The sequence below is a fragment of the Astatotilapia calliptera genome, chromosome 11 (genome assembly GCF_900246225.1).
Source record: "Astatotilapia calliptera chromosome 11, fAstCal1.2, whole genome shotgun sequence".
Taxonomy (NCBI): domain Eukaryota; kingdom Metazoa; phylum Chordata; class Actinopteri; order Cichliformes; family Cichlidae; genus Astatotilapia; species Astatotilapia calliptera.
This window is the reverse complement of record NC_039312.1, coordinates 11,779,749-11,797,279: the sequence shown is the minus strand read 5'-3', so window position 1 is coordinate 11,797,279 and position 17,531 is coordinate 11,779,749. Positions and strand designations below refer to the sequence as shown.

General features: G+C 42.3%; 2 protein-coding genes across 7 annotated transcripts in view; one reads left to right on the top strand and one right to left on the bottom strand.

Annotated features, from left to right (window-relative positions):
• Positions 1-2,501, top strand: part of ulk4 (unc-51 like kinase 4) — a 106,655-nt gene extending 104,154 nt beyond the window's left edge. For all 6 annotated transcript variants that reach the window (XM_026185486.1, XM_026185487.1, XM_026185489.1 and 3 more), the window contains one exon: positions 1,075-2,501. In XM_026185486.1, coding sequence (XP_026041271.1) covers positions 1,075-1,135 — 61 coding nt within the window. In that variant the 3' untranslated portion in view covers positions 1,136-2,501. The remainder of the gene's footprint in view (positions 1-1,074) is intronic.
• An 84-nt stretch (positions 2,502-2,585) lies between these two features.
• On the bottom strand, positions 2,586-17,043 carry ctnnb1 (catenin (cadherin-associated protein), beta 1). The gene is made up of 17 exons (XM_026185493.1): positions 16,869-17,043; positions 10,256-10,306; positions 9,542-9,769; positions 9,201-9,454; positions 8,874-9,112; positions 8,406-8,607; positions 8,143-8,287; positions 7,914-8,017; positions 7,657-7,791; positions 7,259-7,462; positions 6,683-6,841; positions 6,387-6,506; positions 5,964-6,114; positions 5,226-5,347; positions 5,041-5,101; positions 3,676-3,926; positions 2,586-3,384 (listed from the first exon to the last, which is right to left on the bottom strand). Exons 2-16 carry the CDS (start codon positions 10,266-10,268, stop codon positions 3,712-3,714), a joined length of 2,352 nt encoding a protein of 783 aa, XP_026041278.1. The 5' UTR covers positions 10,269-10,306; positions 16,869-17,043; the 3' UTR covers positions 2,586-3,384; positions 3,676-3,711.
• Positions 17,044-17,531: the final 488 nt, after the last annotated feature.

Below are 17,531 nucleotides of genomic sequence, written 5' to 3'. Positions count from 1 at the left end.
GGCTGCATTTCTACAGAAATCAGTGCAGAATCAAAACTGTAAGAGGACAGAGTGGGACTGACAGCACAGCAGGAGCAATGGAAGGCAGCGGAAACTCTTAGACTCACCTTTTGAAATCATTTAGTTGTTTATTTAATCTGAACAAAAACAACAACAACAATAATCTTTGGGTTGAGTTGTGAGTGAGTCTACCGCTAAAGGAACTGCAGATGATTGTCTTCTTTCTGATGAGTTCTTCTGTTTGTTTGTTTTCACACAGCAGACATCCCACATGTTGGTGTAAGCAGAGTGTGAGGCTAATGCGATACTGTAATCTAAAACCAATTATTTTATTTTCCGCTGTTCTCTGTGCAGCTGTGTCAATTTGAGACTGTTAAGAGTGCAAGGATTTAATGAGTAACCAAACTCTAAAGTTTGTCCTAAAACTTTTATGGACCCAATTTATGTTTTCCAGATCCACAAACTTTCAAGGGTTTCCGAGGCCTCTGGGAAATGTGTTAATTAGGTTAATTATGTAGGTTTTAATTAACTAAGAGGGGTGGGTGGGCTTCTTCTGGCCTGGCTGTCAGGTTGCCCCCAAAGACACCTGGGAGTAAGTGGAGGGGGGAGGGGGGTGATAAGAGGGGGAGAGCAGGAGTAAATTATAGACAGCCTAGAGGGGCCTGGGCAGATTGGATGTTTTCATCAAGTCTTAATTATCATATATAGATGTATGTTTGAACAGAATTGTGAAAATCATTATTTATACACTTGTATATGTTTTTTAATTGTCTTACTACAGAACACATAAAATATCTATTTAATAAGCACAGGTTCATGTGGGCTGAAATTGGGATGTAAAGTTTTATGTTTGCAGAGCAGAAATAAATGTAGTAGTCTAATTACTAATTCAGTCCACTCAGTACCATGCTAAGTGGCTGCACCTGTTTCATTGCTCAGCATGCTTAAGAACCCTGATCTATTTTATTGTAATTGTGTCTTTGATTAAGCTGTTTGCACTCATCAACGGTTAATTATCACTGGATAGATAGCATGCCAGTAATACTACTCATTTTTTATGTTTCCCCATCACAGGTATCACACTGATGTCACTGGCCTGGCTGCTGATATCCTTCAAGAGATCTCTGAATCCTAAAAGCTTTCAGAGCATTCAGCCATGCCTCCATATGACTGTCATCATTTCAAATTGGATCAGTGGCAGCAAAAAATATTAGTGTCACTAAAATGTCTTGAGAGGGCAATCAAAACATGCATCCGGTGTTCATCAAACTTCACAGGATTACAGCATGAGTGTTAATTTAGACTGTCATTGGCATCACAACACTGACCTCTGAGTGTGTCAACACACCTCGTGTCATCAGCAGTGACAGAATATTAGATCACGCATGCCATCACGAGTCATAGATTTCTACTTTGTAATAACATGAAGCTAATGGCGACATCTACAAACTCTTTTTTGTTGGTATTCCAGCACTAAAAAGGAAGTTGTTCTGTTTACTTGTAGCAGACTAGTGCCGTGAAAAACCATTAATACCAAAGTGGTTCACCACATCAACTGAGTTGTGCATAAATCATCCATGTCTGCTTTTACACAAGTTAGGTCATATCATTCTAATTAAGTCATTTTCCTGTGTATAATCCAGTGTATACCTGATCTCTGCCTACTGTTACATTCCCAATTTCTTTAACTGGATATAATTACTTTGCATAATTAAATATTCCATTACTGAGAAGTGTTTGAACTTAAAATGAAAGAATGACACTTAAATGTTCCAAGCTGGATGAAGTCGGGTTAAATAGGTGAGGTAGAGGTCATGTTAGAAAGATTATGCTTAGTCATTGAATATGTCCTTAAGCTACCTCAGCTGTCCATGTACCACCATCCTAGACATCCACACGTGGACACCACCAGCAGGCTTTTAGTTCACAGCACACTGAATTTTCTGCAACTTTGACTCATCGCATTAAAGCTGGACCCAACTTGCCACTGTACACAGTTTAAGTAGATTTCAACAGTCTCAGTGAACACACAGCAGGTGGACTGCTGGCACATCAGTTTCTCCTCACCTTCCCGTCAATAAGTGCAGCAGGCTCCAGACCAGGGATGTCAAACTCATTTTACATGGTGGGCCACATGCAGCCCACTTTGATCTAAAGTGGGTCTGACCACTGAAACTGCCCTTCCTGTCAGTGTAAAGAAGTTGCACTACACATTTAATCTCTGAGATACTGTAACATAAGAAAATGCAATGTCAACAGCACATCTACATGAAGTCCAACTGTTTGGGTTTATATTCAGAGAAGGCCCCATTTCATTTCACTGTGGAACCTTTGTAAACAATGAAAATCTTTTAGTGTAGTACGCAGGTCTGTCAGCAGGAAAAACTAAAATGTATAAAATAGTTAGGTCCAAGGTTTATGCCCTTCTACAATTTCCAAAGCTGTCTGGTGGGCCAAATGTGTGTCTGTCAGGCCAATTCTTGGCCCCAAGCCTTATGTTTGATACCCCTGCTCCCTGAAACGACTTCAAGTGTGTCTCATGTTAATCCTTGATTTGAGTAGAAATGAGACTTAAAGGCATACAGTTGAAATGACAGTCCATTTTATTGTTTCAGAACACAGCAGGCTACAGCAACCAGCTCCTCTCACTACCCCACCCACTTACAGCAGACCAATAGGAGCCCTCCTCCACCCCTGTCCTTTCAGACACTCCCACCCAGCTAGGTCAGCTACACCCCCTTTGGAACAGCAGAGACATCAGTGTCTCCCTTTAAAGCAAGAAAATAGCTTGATATTTGGACCATGATTTCCAATTCATGTTTTTATACAAAAGCTACACAATGTTACACTTGATCATCAGAATACAATTCAACTGATTAACTTTAGTGTTTGGACACCATTTAAAATGTGATCAGATCCTTTACTTGGATGGAGCATTACCACTTAAAAAAAAATAAAAAATAAAATAAAAATAATAACTCAACACTACCAGAGACTGAAAATACAAGGGACTGCAAAAACAAGAGATGAGTATCATAATTCAGAATAATGGAAAAAGCAAGCTAGATTCAGTTGTACCATTACAGACTTAAGGAAAACGGAATAAAAAAGTAAAAATAAAGTAAAAATGAAAAAAAAATTACATTAAAAGGGATTTGAAAACTAATTATTGAAAAATCTGTGTGTCATGTCAGGATTTGAGGTCAGCCCCCATCAGGCTGAAACCAGAACCAAACCGCACTCAAATCTAGTTTGTCCCAATGGAGTCCCCGTAGACGGGAAACTCTGCTTGCTGTTGTTGAGTCATCTTCAGGCACTTCTGAAACCTCGCCTCCTCCATATGGGCGAATCACGATGCAGGTTCATCCAGATCACATGATACAGCTGCAAGGGGAGAGCAGAGGAGAAATGAGCGGTGGGGAGGAGGCATGGCAGGCATTGGGTGAAGGACCACACATACAGATCAAATACAAGTCAAAGTAACTTCACAGACACCACATCACACAGCTTTGTAATTTGGAGCAGTCTGAACATGCAGCAGGCACAAGGAGTAAACCGACACTTCCCCCAGTCCTCGGGCTCTTTATCCAGAAACCACCTCTGAAATGAACACCACTCTGTTCAGCTGACACGAGGCCACAGAGTTGGGGGTTGGGGGTACCAAGTAAATCTTACCTAGTAGAAAGTGTAGTGTAATGTTGGTCTTGGTATTTACAGGTCGGTATCAAACCAGGCCAGTTGGTTTGAGTCGCCAGGTGGCAGGCCCTCTATCAGTTCCTGGGCATGTCCCAGGTCAGGCAGCCCTTCTACAGGGGGGTAGTCCTGGCCAGGGTGGTGCCCTCCACCCAAGTCATGATCCATCATGGGTTCCATACCCATTGTGTCCCCTCCGTAACCCCCCGAATGGAAAGAACGGTAACTTGGGTCTGGTGGAGGAGGAATGGATGGAGGAGACGCAGGTGAAGCAGAGCAGTTGTTAGAAGCAAGTTAACAAACCAAGCTGACACACAGTAGTATGATCACTGAAATGTAACACTGCAAATCAACACAGCACACGGTCAACCCTCCAGCAGACCAAATCAAACCAAAGCTGTTAACTCTTATTTCAGCTAAACTTGTGCTTCAGGTCACTGTTTAGTTGTTTCCACCAACAGGAATGCATCTGCAGTAGCCAGGGCCTTTTCTAAATCTATCAACATCAAGTCTGTTTTCATTTGGCTGACGAAGAGTCAATTAAAGCTGTTACTGCTGGAGAATTGGAGAGCATTGCAAATTAAAACCAACGCCAGCTTGCCCTCTAGCCTACTGATCGGCACAGTGTCCAAAATCCTGGACGCCGGTAATAATTAAAGAGATGGTCTGATCTTCAGCCAGGTCAGAATTAAAGACCATTTTGAACAATTTGACTGAAGTAGTAACACACTTTTCATGTCTTTCTGGAACATGCTGAGGAATCACTTGGTGCAGACTGGAACATTTAAGTGGATCCTTAAATTTAAAAACTGCTAGAAGCTTCTGTAACAGCACCAACCTACATCTGATGTCTCCTGAAGTTGTTTATAATAAAGCTGCACAACACTGAGGAGGAACATGAACTGTTTTTAGTTTGCTAATATCTAACAGTAGACCTCCTTCAGGTCATGCATCATCAGTTAGGTCAAGATGAAACACTCAAACACTAAGTGTCAGCTCATTAGAAGATCTCGACCCCGAGTAGATCTTTAGAGAAGTTGTTGGTTAAGTGGTTTACTTCATTAAGTCATATTTTCAAGTTCATTAGTGACACACAAATTTGTAATAGCTGTGTCAGATTGCGTATCTGTAATTTTGACTCTGATGAAGATCAGATCACATTTTTGATAAGATGAGTATATCAACTTAATAATAAATTAAGCCCACAGATGTACAAAGACTTCCAAAGAAGGCATTTAGAGCATCCCCAGTTTGATAATTAGCTCAACTGTTTTTATCCTGACTGCAGTAATAGTTGGGAAGCCTTTGTCTTCTGCTTTGCTTGCAAGTGTCAAATGAGTGACTTACCTTCTGGTCTGTAGCCCAGAGGCTCACCCTGAGCTCCGATATCCAAACCCAGATCTGCTGTCTGCAGAGCAACACATGGCAAACATTTGACAAAGTTTCAATTACACAAACACATGTGCATGTCTTTGTAACTGACTACACAATGTAAATAAGCATTACACAGTTTGTGTAAAAGTGTGTCGCACCTCGTTCCAGGCCATTGGTTCTGTCCTGAAGAGCGAGCTGGTGAGTTCTACAGAGAGGCGCTTCTTGTAGTCTTGAGGTTTGTCCTCTGACATACGGAACAAAACTGCTGCTGCGTATGTGGCTGAGAAAGATGGAAGCATGACTGCTTAGCCAACACATTTTTAGCCTTTAAAAACAAAAGCACTTAAAACAGCCATAATACAGCTGTCAGGGTTAACAAAAGAGACTAGGTATTACCCATGACTAGAAAGTTTATTCAACTAGCGTTCTCCGCATCATTTAGAGGCCCAGGCTGCACATGAGACTGGACTACACTGATCCAAGTGTTGTGACATTTACATATATGCAACAATATAATGAAGTTGTCACCATAAATATAACTGTTTTAAGAGCAAGCTTGGCTCCTACTTAGATTCTTCAACCATGTGCTACAACACAAGCCCACAGTGCGTCTCTGCATGATAGCAGATGAGCCTGAACAAAAGAGAGTTACTGAACAAAAAGCAGCAGCTACATTGAACCGCTAGAGCTGCAAATTTTCAAGATGCCACTTTAGGTCCACATCACACTAAAGAGTCTTCCAGGAAAACACAAACAATTATTTCCAAGTGCCAGCGTGTTATCCAATTAAATCCCCTCATTGCACAGTTAGACTGGCACTTCTGAACATCTGCATAGTTAAATGCAGCTATTATGTGACTGATAGCGTTGTGTAAATGAGTGTTTTGGGTACATACCAACTCCTTCATTGCGGCTGTGCAATAGCTCTGTGAGTGGAGCAGTGGCTCCCTCAGCTTCGATGGCCTCAGCGGCCTCTTTATCCTGAGCGAGCTCACACAGGACGCCTGCTGCTACACGCTGGATGTTCTCAATGGGAGAATACAGCAGCTGCACACAAACACAGACCAACAGCTTAGTGAAAAAATAAATAAAATACTGAGCCTCCACAGATGCAGCCTCATGATACTACAATTTGTTCCCTCTGGAGAACCACCTCATGCATCCACCCAAACAACCTCTATCTGGGATCATTTTTCTAACCCAGTTCTCCTGTTTAATCCAGACAAGCTTCAAACAAATTAATCTCAATACTAAAAATATCATCCGTAATCTTGGTTAAATTATATTGTTTTACTTTGAGATTAAATCTGCAGACTGACCTGTACAAAGAGTGGAATGGTGTTGAGTCCTCTGATGACTATTCTGTTGTGGACATCTCTGGCCAGGATGTGAAGTGCTCCTGTACACCCTTCCACAATCTCCTCCATACGTACTCCCTCCTAATAAACAAACAGCGTAAGATCAGTGCACTTGCAGCATCTCTCTCTACAGACTTCTTAGTAGACCGGGTAGTACTGAGAACTACTGCTCTCTCAGTGAATTCCAGGCACCATGGACTGGTATTTATTAAAGCTGTGTGAATTCATTGAAATGATGAGAGTATGTGCGCTCTTACCACAAACTGCTGCTGTGTGCCTCCCATGCTGGTGCGTCTTTGTGTGTCTTGATGTGCTCTGACCAGCAGCTGAACCAGTCTGGGGATGGCGCCCTGCTCCCTCAAAGGGGCGTGGTTTGCAGGGCAGAGAGCCAGGTTACGGATCAGACCAACTGTAGCCTGACAGAAGAACACAGTTATGTGTCATTTAGCCACGATTTTAATGTCACTCTCAGGTTACGCATTAGCCACCCATAATCCAGAACCATACAGAAAACTTTTGTCTTGATGTATATTTGTAGACAGATTTACTGAAAAATATTATTTCAACTTAATTTCTCATCTTAAAGTCAATTATTAAACAAGCTGATTGCACTTGAACAAAAAAAAATTATTTCCTGTCTATCAGTACATGTAATATAACAGTGGAAATGACTGACATGTTTATGACAGCCTACAATATTCAGCTCATTATTTTAGCATCAAAACATAGTTAAGAGTGAAGTGATTTTCACTGCACTAAATGAATAGCAGCACGAGTGGCTGGCATTATGAAGAGCAGCTTACAGAGTGCTGCTGCCAAGTCTCTGTGTGTACCTTGATGAGTGGCCAGTGTGATGGCGGGTGCAGTAATTTCACCACTACAGGCAGGCCATAGTGCAGTCTGACAGCGTTCTGTGCCATCTCAGCATCCTGGTGTCGAGAAGTGAGGTGACGCAGGGCACAAATAGCTGGCTCTGTGATGTCTTCTCTGTCTCCAGCCCGAAGCACCGTGCGAACCAACGCCTCAATGCCTCCAACCTAGAGAGGAACAAATAAGGTGGCAGATTGTGAATGCAGCAGAAAATCTGGGCCTATAATTTAAATACAGATTTAAAACTAAATTTTTATATATATTTTATTTTTTAAATGAGAAAAACTGCTAGTTAAAACACATCACTTCGTATTATAGAAATTTTACATTTTCCTTTGCAAAAAATAAATAAAGTGCTCACCTGGCACACCATCATCTTGTTCTTGTAGTTGTTGCAGGTCAGATTAGACAAGATGCCAGCTGCACAGGTCACCACGTTAATGTCATCACTGCCAAGCAGCTGCACCAGAGTTCCTAGCAGACCCTCCATTCCCTCCTGGGTATAAGGATTGATAAATAGCATCAACAAAAAGTCAATTTAAATGTCTTCTGATGTATTTCACAGCCTGAAACTAATGATTAACACACAGGTACTGGTAATGGGGCAGCTTGCCTCACCTGTTTGGTGGCAGCATCTGACAAGTTCCTGAGAGTCCAGAGACAGTTCTGGACCAGTCTCTGGCTGGGATCTGTCAGGTGGAGTCCCAGAGCCTGCATGCCTCCTAACAGAAGGAAATCAAGGGCACATAGTGTTTACATACGCATGGTAAGAAAATACATTTCAAAATGTATACGATCTCAACTTTGTGGTGTTGAGTTTTCTGTACTGCAAGTTTATAAAACATACCAGCCTCTACAATGGCAGGCTTGTTACTGGAGCACACCGACAGAACCTTGAGGACACGGCTTGTGGTCCACAACAGCTTCTCATAGGTATAAGTTCTCATGATGTTGACGAGTGCCTGGGGGCCACCACTGGCCAGGATTATCAACTACACAAACAGAAAGCAAACAAATATGTTGATCTGCGTGTCAAATCCAGAGTAACACGCTGCAGTCTAGACGTACATAAGTCAGTTTCTTGCCTCAACACCTTTCTAGCCCCCTCACCTTGCTTTCCTGGTTTCCATAGGCCAGTATTTGGAGACAGTCTGTGGTGATGGCCAGAAACTTGACATTGGTTTTGCTGAGCAGAGCCACCATTTTCTGTAGCCCGCCAGCTAAACGAACAGCCATCTTGGCTCCTTCCTGGTGCAGGAGAAGGTTGTGGAGGGTGGTGATGGCATAGAACAGGATAGAGTCCACTGGTGAACTGCAGAAGAGAAGATTACTCAATTACTGGAAAATTACTAACAGATATACAGATGAAGTTTCTCTGCTGTCCTTCCTCTCCACAGTCTCAGTGAACTGAGACAATTTCTTCATGTCAGCTTTGGCCAAAAATCATGGTGTGATGATTTCCTTGTCTCTGATCAAAACATTGCTCTGCTTCATGCACTGGTGAGCTTAAGTACAGCAGACAAATGTAGACCCAGAGGGGAAGGGGGAAAAGTATGCCTCCACTCTCCTCCTACATACCCCAGCATTTTAACTAGAGCTGGTATTCCTCCTGACTTGAAGATAGCCAGCAGTCCCTCTCTGTGATGGGAAAGGTTGTGCAGTGTTCCTGCAGTGCAGCGAGCTGTTTCCACATCGTTTGTGTTCTGCATGGTCCTCACAATAGCAGATACCATCTGAGGTGAGCGCATGATAGCGTGGCGAGAAGCTTCTTTCTTTGAAAGCTGGTTAACCATCACTGCTGCTTTGTTTACTACAACCTGGAAGGGATGAAAACTAACATTAGCGAATCATATCAAAGAGGACAAAATTACTTCTGAGACAGTTCTGAGCCACAAACATATTCACCTGGTCCTCATCATTGAGAAGTTTGGTGAGCTCTGGTATTGCTCTTGTTGCCAGCTCAGCATCATCTTGATAGTTGATCAGATTGACCACAGCATGTTTGAGCATTTGTGACGGCTCTGCCAGCCTCTGGACATTGGTGGGGTTTGCTGCATCATACTGTGTAGAAGGGATCTGCATGCCCTCCTCAAGAGTCTCTGGGAACATTGCTGCACGAACCCGCTGGGCACGTGTCATGGCGTACTGACCATCTAGGTCTGAAAGCAAACAAGACCAGCTTTGTATGATTTGCAAACGGGTCACCTGTGACCTTCCTTGAAAAGATCACCAGCATTATAACCTACCTTGTACTTGCTCTTGGGAGAAGTTCTGGTTGAAACCCTGCTCCCACTCATACATGACCTGGTTGCTGTCAACATCATCTTCCTCAGGGTTGCCCTTCCCACTGAGGGATGGAGCAGTTGTGGTGGCCCCTGAGTGGATGCCTGAATCCAGGTAGGACTGTTGCTGCCAGTGACTGACTGCTGCCTTACGGTCTGGCTCCATGGCCATGTCTAGTTCCATCAGATCAGCTGGAAAGAGAAAAGCATGCATTCAACAAAAGGTCTATTCTGTAATTTCAAAGGATGTGTAGAGTTACAGACTTTAAGTGATTAATTCCAACTATCCAATTTTGTCAAAGGCTTGAGCTTTTCAAAGACATGGCTGACTTTAAAAGTAATAACAGTGGTGTGCTGATGTCACAGGGTGAGTGCATCAGCAATGGTTAATAGCCTCTGCAGTGAATAGATTTCTGTCCTACTATTATTTTCCAGTGTTTTCATAATTCAGTGTAGTAGGGTTTACCAGTAAAAGACTCCTGAAGCATGAAGTTGGATTTTACATGTGCCCCAAGTTTCAAATTGAAATCAATAACTAATTCAGCGTGCTTTAATGGCAACATAAATCTCTACCAAGCCAAGCTGTAATTTTGGTCTGCTGTAAAGTTTAATACACTGCATGTGTGACTGAGGAAGAAGCAAAGGGTGGGAACTTAATTAAGGGGGACTCAAACTCACCCTGGGAAGCCATGTTCCTTTCTCAAACCGTGGCTGACACAGCTTCCTGATCTGTAACAGGAAAAAAAATAAATCATTTCAGCTATGCAGCTACCTTCTCTACACCATTCACAGCCATTAAATCACCGACCATTTTACACTAAACACATATACAAGACCACAGCAGATGTAAACGCAGAGAAAAAAATTAGACTGAAATTAATAGAAGTTTAAAAAAAAAATAGAGTCTAGAGAAGTGACTTTCCAGTGCTTTCTTTCCTGTCTCCTCCCGTTCTTGGGTTTCCTCTTCCCTTTTAAGCCAGTCGTGCAAACAGCAACACACACAAGGCTACCATTAAATGTAGCTGCTACCAACTGGTGGCAGCTACATTTAATGGTGAGGAAGGACAGGGGAAGTAGAGCACTGGGTGGAGAAAGGAGGCAGGGGTGGGAGGGGGCATTCACATTCCTGCACTTGCTTTGAAGCTGGAAACGCTCTGCAGGAAAGTAAACACTGGCAATGGCAGGAGAAGGGTAGAGCAGGCAAACGGGGATTAATTTGGGGGGAAAAAAAGCACGGCAAACTGAGAGAGGCATTTTCAATTCATACTCGAAGATAAATGTTATGGCAGGAAAGCATAAAATGGAGACTGGGGAAAAGACCTAAGAAAATATCTGCTAAAATGAGACATAAACAGGGGCTGTGTATCCATGGAGTCTCAAATCCTTTCATGAAACCCTTTCAAAAGTACACCTGTGGTTATGGAGCAGAAAAATGAGAGACCAAATCCCTTTCAAATCACCACATAAGTTCAGGCACGCTCTAATACCAGAGGCGCACAAAGCCATAAATTAATTCTGGTAAAGAAAGCACAGGTAGTTAAAACCATAGCATTTCCTCAACTACATCAACAAAAATAGATAAACAAAGTCTTGTTACCACCAGAGTCTCTTCCCCCTGGTGGCCATTAGAAAGAAGGCATGTTTCAGTCCCTCAGTGTTTGATTCACCCTCAGACCTGGAAGCTGTGTCCACATGAAGCACACCCTTCTCTCCTGCATGACTGAACATAGTCACTTCAATCTTTACACAACTGCAGATTTAGGTCAGTCAAACTAACAGTGCTAATCAAAGTAACCTAATTTTTCACAAAAAACATTTTAGATTTTCAAATTACTCAAATTGTGAGCAAGCTTTCCTTACAGCAAAAGGTGTGTGTCAGATTTAGTTCTTGAAAAAAATATTTAAAATGAATGCAAAAAATATTTGACATAGTTTGCCTACTTATTTGTATTTTGTCAACTAATGTCCAGTGACAGTCATATATGAAGGAAAGATTTTCTTTCTAGTTGTAGCTCATTTCTGCAGAGCATTAGACGGCTTTAAGTTCCACTTCTGGGAGAAAATGTCATAACATTGTTATGAATGTACTACATTACAGAGAAATACAAATAACGTTTTAAACACCATTACTGATACTAACAAATTGGCGATGACTGTGTCATGGACACCAGCAAGAAGGTTAACACAACTCTCTGCTGAGTTAGAAAGTCACCTTCGAGTCTTTCTTCCTCTCAATGATCCCAGGCTAGAATTCATCATTTAATTACAATCCAATAACCACAGAATCAGCTGATTAAAGACTAATGTTTGTGTCTGAATGATGCTACTTTCGGTGGACTAACCAACATACCGTAGCTTGTTTTAAACCTTAAAACTAAGATTCTTCTTGTTGATTACGATCTAATCTTTTAGGGGGCAGTTCTCTCTCACACACTCTCTCACTCACACACACTCACACACACACACACACACACACACGTTTTGATTACAGGCCTGTGGACTGTATTTATCTGACAGCAGTAGAGAATTTGGGTTGTTTTTAATCAACTCTCTAGTCATCTAGATGTACACATATTTGTAGATTGTACTCTGTGTACAAGTGCCCCAAAAAGTACATAATACACTCTGTATATACACTCTGCTAAAAATACCTAGTTTAAAATCAAACAAGAAAAACAGCAACACATCACCATAAGCTTGAGTTTAATAGCTTTTCTTCCCAGCAAGTTATGCTAAAAAAAGATGACAAAAGGCCAAATGGAAGACAAATTCGCAGCAGTGGCAGACAAAAAAAAAGGCAGTCCAGTATGAATGCCAGTGAGTGTGTAGGAGTTGCTTGGGTTCAGTGGCTGCCAACATGCAAATATACTCAAGGACAGTTAAACTACTGCTCTGAATTACTTTCCTCCTCAACCACACCACCTTAGCTCAGCTGTATCATTAAAACCTGATCTTGAGTCATGCTCCAAGACTGCTGCTTCTAACCACAAAGGCACCAACTCAAATTCACTGTTCACACGCCATCCTCCCGCCATTGTAGTCCTGCCCTCACATAACCCAGCTTGCTCCTAATGGGAGCCACATATCCCATACAAATCAGACATACAATCAAAGCACATAATGGAACAATTTATGATTCACACTGGTGGAAAAGTGGTTCTTTACAACTGGCTTTGGAAACTGAGCCAGTAGTTTTTTGTGCTGGGCTAAACAAGCAAAGTCTGGCATTAAACTGTGGTTCACAAATGGCAGCCTTACCCTAAAGTCACTATAAAGAACAACAAAAAAAAAAAATCATTACAGTATGCGTTCCTAGATTTCAAACCGGCCACAAAAATCTGAACAGGTTTCTTTGAAGTCAGATGTGAAATCCAATATGTAGTCGTGCCTGGTGGAGTTGAAAGCCACAAAATTGAAACCAGATGACAAATGAGTGACACACTAGTCACCAGAGTCGGATGACTGTCTTGTGTAATATACAGTACGTATACAGAATAAATTCAGTTCTATGTACCCCAAGAGAGCTGAAGGAACAGAGGAAGTTATATTCCATAAGTCTTCTAGGCAGATATCACAGAAAAGAGAACAGAAATATCGAGAATCATGCGCTGGTGACGTTACGATAGGTTCCAGGTCAACATTCAAACAACAAGGTTTAGACTGCTGCAGCACAGGACTGATTTTGGGAACAGTGACTGTGACACTGTCCTGATAAATAGTGAGAAAACATGCTGCTCAAAAAGAGAAGCAATGTTCATTAATGTTTAATTGACATAACATAGTGAAACATTGTTTTAAGGAGCTGGCCAGAGAACAAACTGTTCCAACAGGCTGCCTCTAGTCACTGCAGAGAGAGAGAGCAGATCTGAGTATCCAAATAGATCTGAATGCCATATTGCTTAATTTTTATGGTGCATAAAAAAATAAAGAAATGAGTGAAGGGAATTAAAGAACAAGTGTTCAAGAGAGGACTTGATTTGTTTCACATGGCAGAACCTCAACTCTTTGAACCAGCAGGACGTCTCCACATGTAGCTCTTAATTGCACCGAAGGCATCTCAGTGAGGAAGAGGGACTAAGCCAGATGACTGACAGCGTTCACAAAGAAACCTAACCAACAAATAAATCAAGATGTGAGCCGCTAGTTAGTCTACAAAAGTCCACTGTGGCACCTTGTAAAATGTCACTAACAAAAACAAAAAATATTTTTCTGAACAATGAGAAAATTTCATCTGGTAATACTGGCGCTACGAACTCTACATGATTTATTCACACCGGGTTTCTTTGCTTCAGCATATTCATCAACCTTGCATGCCACTGAAACTCAGGTGCCCTACTTTTGCACTGATGTAAAGACTGACACAGTCAAAACGTGACTGAACATTTCCATAACATTAATCTAAACATCAAGTTTCTGTGCGTTGTAGTCAGAGCTTCTAGCCGTCCATGGGTGTTAGTACCTACTTGTTCCACATTTTATAACTGTTGGCCTTCGCTCTGTTGATAAAGTACACAGCCAAATATAGTCCAAATGCAATGGGGAAAAGAATTGAAAAACTAGTAACAGATATTTGTTCGTGTCCATTTAATTCAAGACCCTACTGCATACTGCTCTCCATTTCACTGTTTAGGTCTTTACCTTGTCCCTGTGGTCTGGACTAGGGTATCAAGTTTAAAGACGCTACAATGAAGGGGCTGCAGTCCCCACAGTACACTGTACAAAAGGTATTTGCTTATCACAGTGGAAACTTTCTCTTCAGTCACATCCTGTGATGGTGGGGCACCAACACAACCCATTTACTCTTTTTTTTGGTCACTGTCTGGAACCCTGTTCAGTCTTTTTCAGTCTTCATTTGTGAAAAACTAAATAAACCAAATCATATCCATTTGTCCCCAACTGAAATTCAAAGCAGCCAATTAATCCCATTTCCTGTTCCCCAGGGGGGGACTTCAGGTGAGCTCAGAGGCCAGTGACATGATGTCATTAGAGGAAAGAAGAAAAAAAACATTCAGTTTTTCTTGCTTCTGAAGGACAGGGGCTTTAATTTATTTCCCTGCCATTTAATAATCATAAAAAATTTCAACATGGAAATTTGTAGTTTTTGTATTTTCAAAGAAATGCCTTTCTTAAATACAAGACAACAAATTAGGCAAACCCATCTGACTCCTGCATATGCACTTACGTTAAAAACAAACAAACAAGTAAAACAAAACAAAAAAAAAATAGTTCAATGCATCCATATGCGTAAATGACCCAAACAAGCTGTATTATCGGCACAGGCAGAAAGATGGGAGCTGCCACCGGCTTAGCACATAATGTGCAGGGTCAGCAGCACTCACTGCTGCCTGCCAACAATGCAAGAATGCCTGCAGCCGCTGCAGGGCTTTTTCTGTGTATCACCGGAAAAGTGATGGACGCCTGTGGACAAACACGAAAAATACCCATGGAATTTGGGTTACTTTCCCTATTAGTTCGTTTAATATTTACAATCGCAATTCAAGCTGTAAAATAGGGCGCAGTGTGTACAGAGCGTGCAATCACTTCCTCTCAGTGTCTCATCACATACGCAAGTTTATGGAAAATTGATCAGTAATATCGTTTATTAAACGAGCGCGCTTAAGTCCACCTCAGACAAACACAAAGACCGGCAATGACAGACAGAAAAAGTACAATATTAGGTCATGGCAATGCCACTGGAAAGGCCGTATAGTCAAGTGGATGACCTCAAAACCACTACCGCTCTCGTATGTAACCCACACCCACGTTTTTCAGCTTAAAATTTTCAGTGCGTCGTCAGAAGAAAATGTTGCTGACGAGATGACGGGTTTGTAAGATTTGTTCCGCTGTGTACTGGGTCGGGGATTTCACCGAGGGACCGCAGAAGTACACAAGGAGAGAAAACGTTCAACAAATTCAAGAAAAACAGATGAGGGATGCATTCAAAATAAAACCAGTTTAGTTTCACGTGAACGAAAGGAAAACAAATCTGGAGCGGCTGGACGACAACATCCTTTTGTGAGCAGTCTTTCTTGAAAAATTAAACCTCCATTAATGGTATGTAAACACACCTCCAAGCCAGCACCTGTGCCGCCTCCGCAGCGCACTGGACGGACAGCTTTTATTCCACAGAAGGCTGGGGAGCCGTTTTGTGTCGGGGAGGATGACGTCCCAACTTTTCCTCATTAAACACCCGCCTGTCCCTGTTCCTACCAGCTCCACTCTGGCACCCCGTTAAAACCTGAACACTTCACGCAAATCTAACGAGAGCCGCTATCCAAAAAGGTCCAAGTAAGCGTGCCGCTGCCCCCACCCCTCTCCTCCTCCTCCACAGCTGCTGGCTGCCTCTGACTTTCTTGCTCCAACACCACTGACTCAAATTTCACACTCTGGCTCCTCCTCGTCTTCCTCCCAAAGCACCACGGCTGGGAGGAATTTTTCGGTCTTTGTTTAAAAGGACGAGTGGAAAACACACTGGAGCCCACGACCTAAAATAAACTTTTTTAAACAATTTAAAATCGACTTATTTTTTTCTTAAAGATAGACCACTCTACCAGAAATCGGCTTTACTTAACACCAGGTTTAAACCAAGTTTTTCAAAATACGCACTAAAACTTCAGACAAAACATCTGCGCTAACGTTTACGTGTTTCATACCCCGACTAACCGTCATTCGCAACTTTAACGAGTAACTTTACGCCATAAAACAACGGAATCCACCGTATACCGAGCTTTCAGACCGGTTGCATCTTTATCTTCAGCTCAGTCTGTTAAAACTAAAGCAGCTGCAAAAAACAAAAAAACAAACGACCCACAGACGACACTCAACTCGAGCAAACATGAGTCAGAATAGTGGAATGTAGCCAACTAATAGTTAGGCTAACATCTGCTAACGTAAACTACTAAAACACGCTAGGAAACGCCATCGTCGTGAACTCCCGAAATCCCACTTACGGTTTCCAAATAACTGGGCGGCAATTGATCCGTGGCGTAAATCTGGCTATTGTAAACAACTGCTTATAATGCCGAACACAAACCACGTGCTATTAAAGAGTCAACCAGTGTCGTCGGTAAAACAGTTATGTTCCCATTAGGCGGTGGCTGGCATATCCCCAATATATGCCGCGAGAGCGACGGGCTCGCTCGCTCGCTCGCTCGCTAGCTTGCGGCGGCGGCAGCAGCAGCAGCAGCAGCATCCCCCGGCCGGTCCACACACAACAACAGTCCTCATTCCTGCTGGCATTCAGAAAAGACAGAAACTGAGTGGTGCCGATAGTTTGAATGTTGAAGCCTACCCTTGTCAACACAGCAAGTCCGTCCACTCGGGTCCTGGAGAGTAAAAAAAATACTCTGAAATGGAAAAAGTCGAGGAAAAAATTGAAGCCGAGCGTCAGCGGGGAGCCCTCGTCCGCTCCCTCCACAGGCAACTGAAACCGACTTGGCCGGAAAAGCAGAGACTGGAAAATGTAAGATGGCGGCATGTTTATATAGACCGGAGAACACCTCGAGTGTACCCATATCCTGCCGTGAGCTCGGATAAAGTAGAAACTGAAGCCATATTTTATCTTTATTTCGTCTGACGTTTACGCACTTCTGTATATATTTACCAAGCTCGATAGCTACACGCGTTGGTTGTGATAAATACTTTATTTTTTAGGGTAAAGCTAGCCAAATTCCACATCTGCACGAGTATGAATACACAATGGAATGAAGTTCCGGCTGACTCGAAAAGGGAAATCCGATTCCTTTCCCCCGAGTTAAATCTCATGGACTCTGGAAACATAGGATAATTTCCTTTAGCGTACAAAGTCATACATTTGTCACCTTTGTCTATACAGACTGAGAAATGAAGGCCTTCATTGCTCTTACCATCACCAGGTCCCTGCTCAAAAGACAAAAAAAAAATGGAAAAATTGAGCAAACCAACTTAAAAAACAACCCAAAAAACAACACCCCCC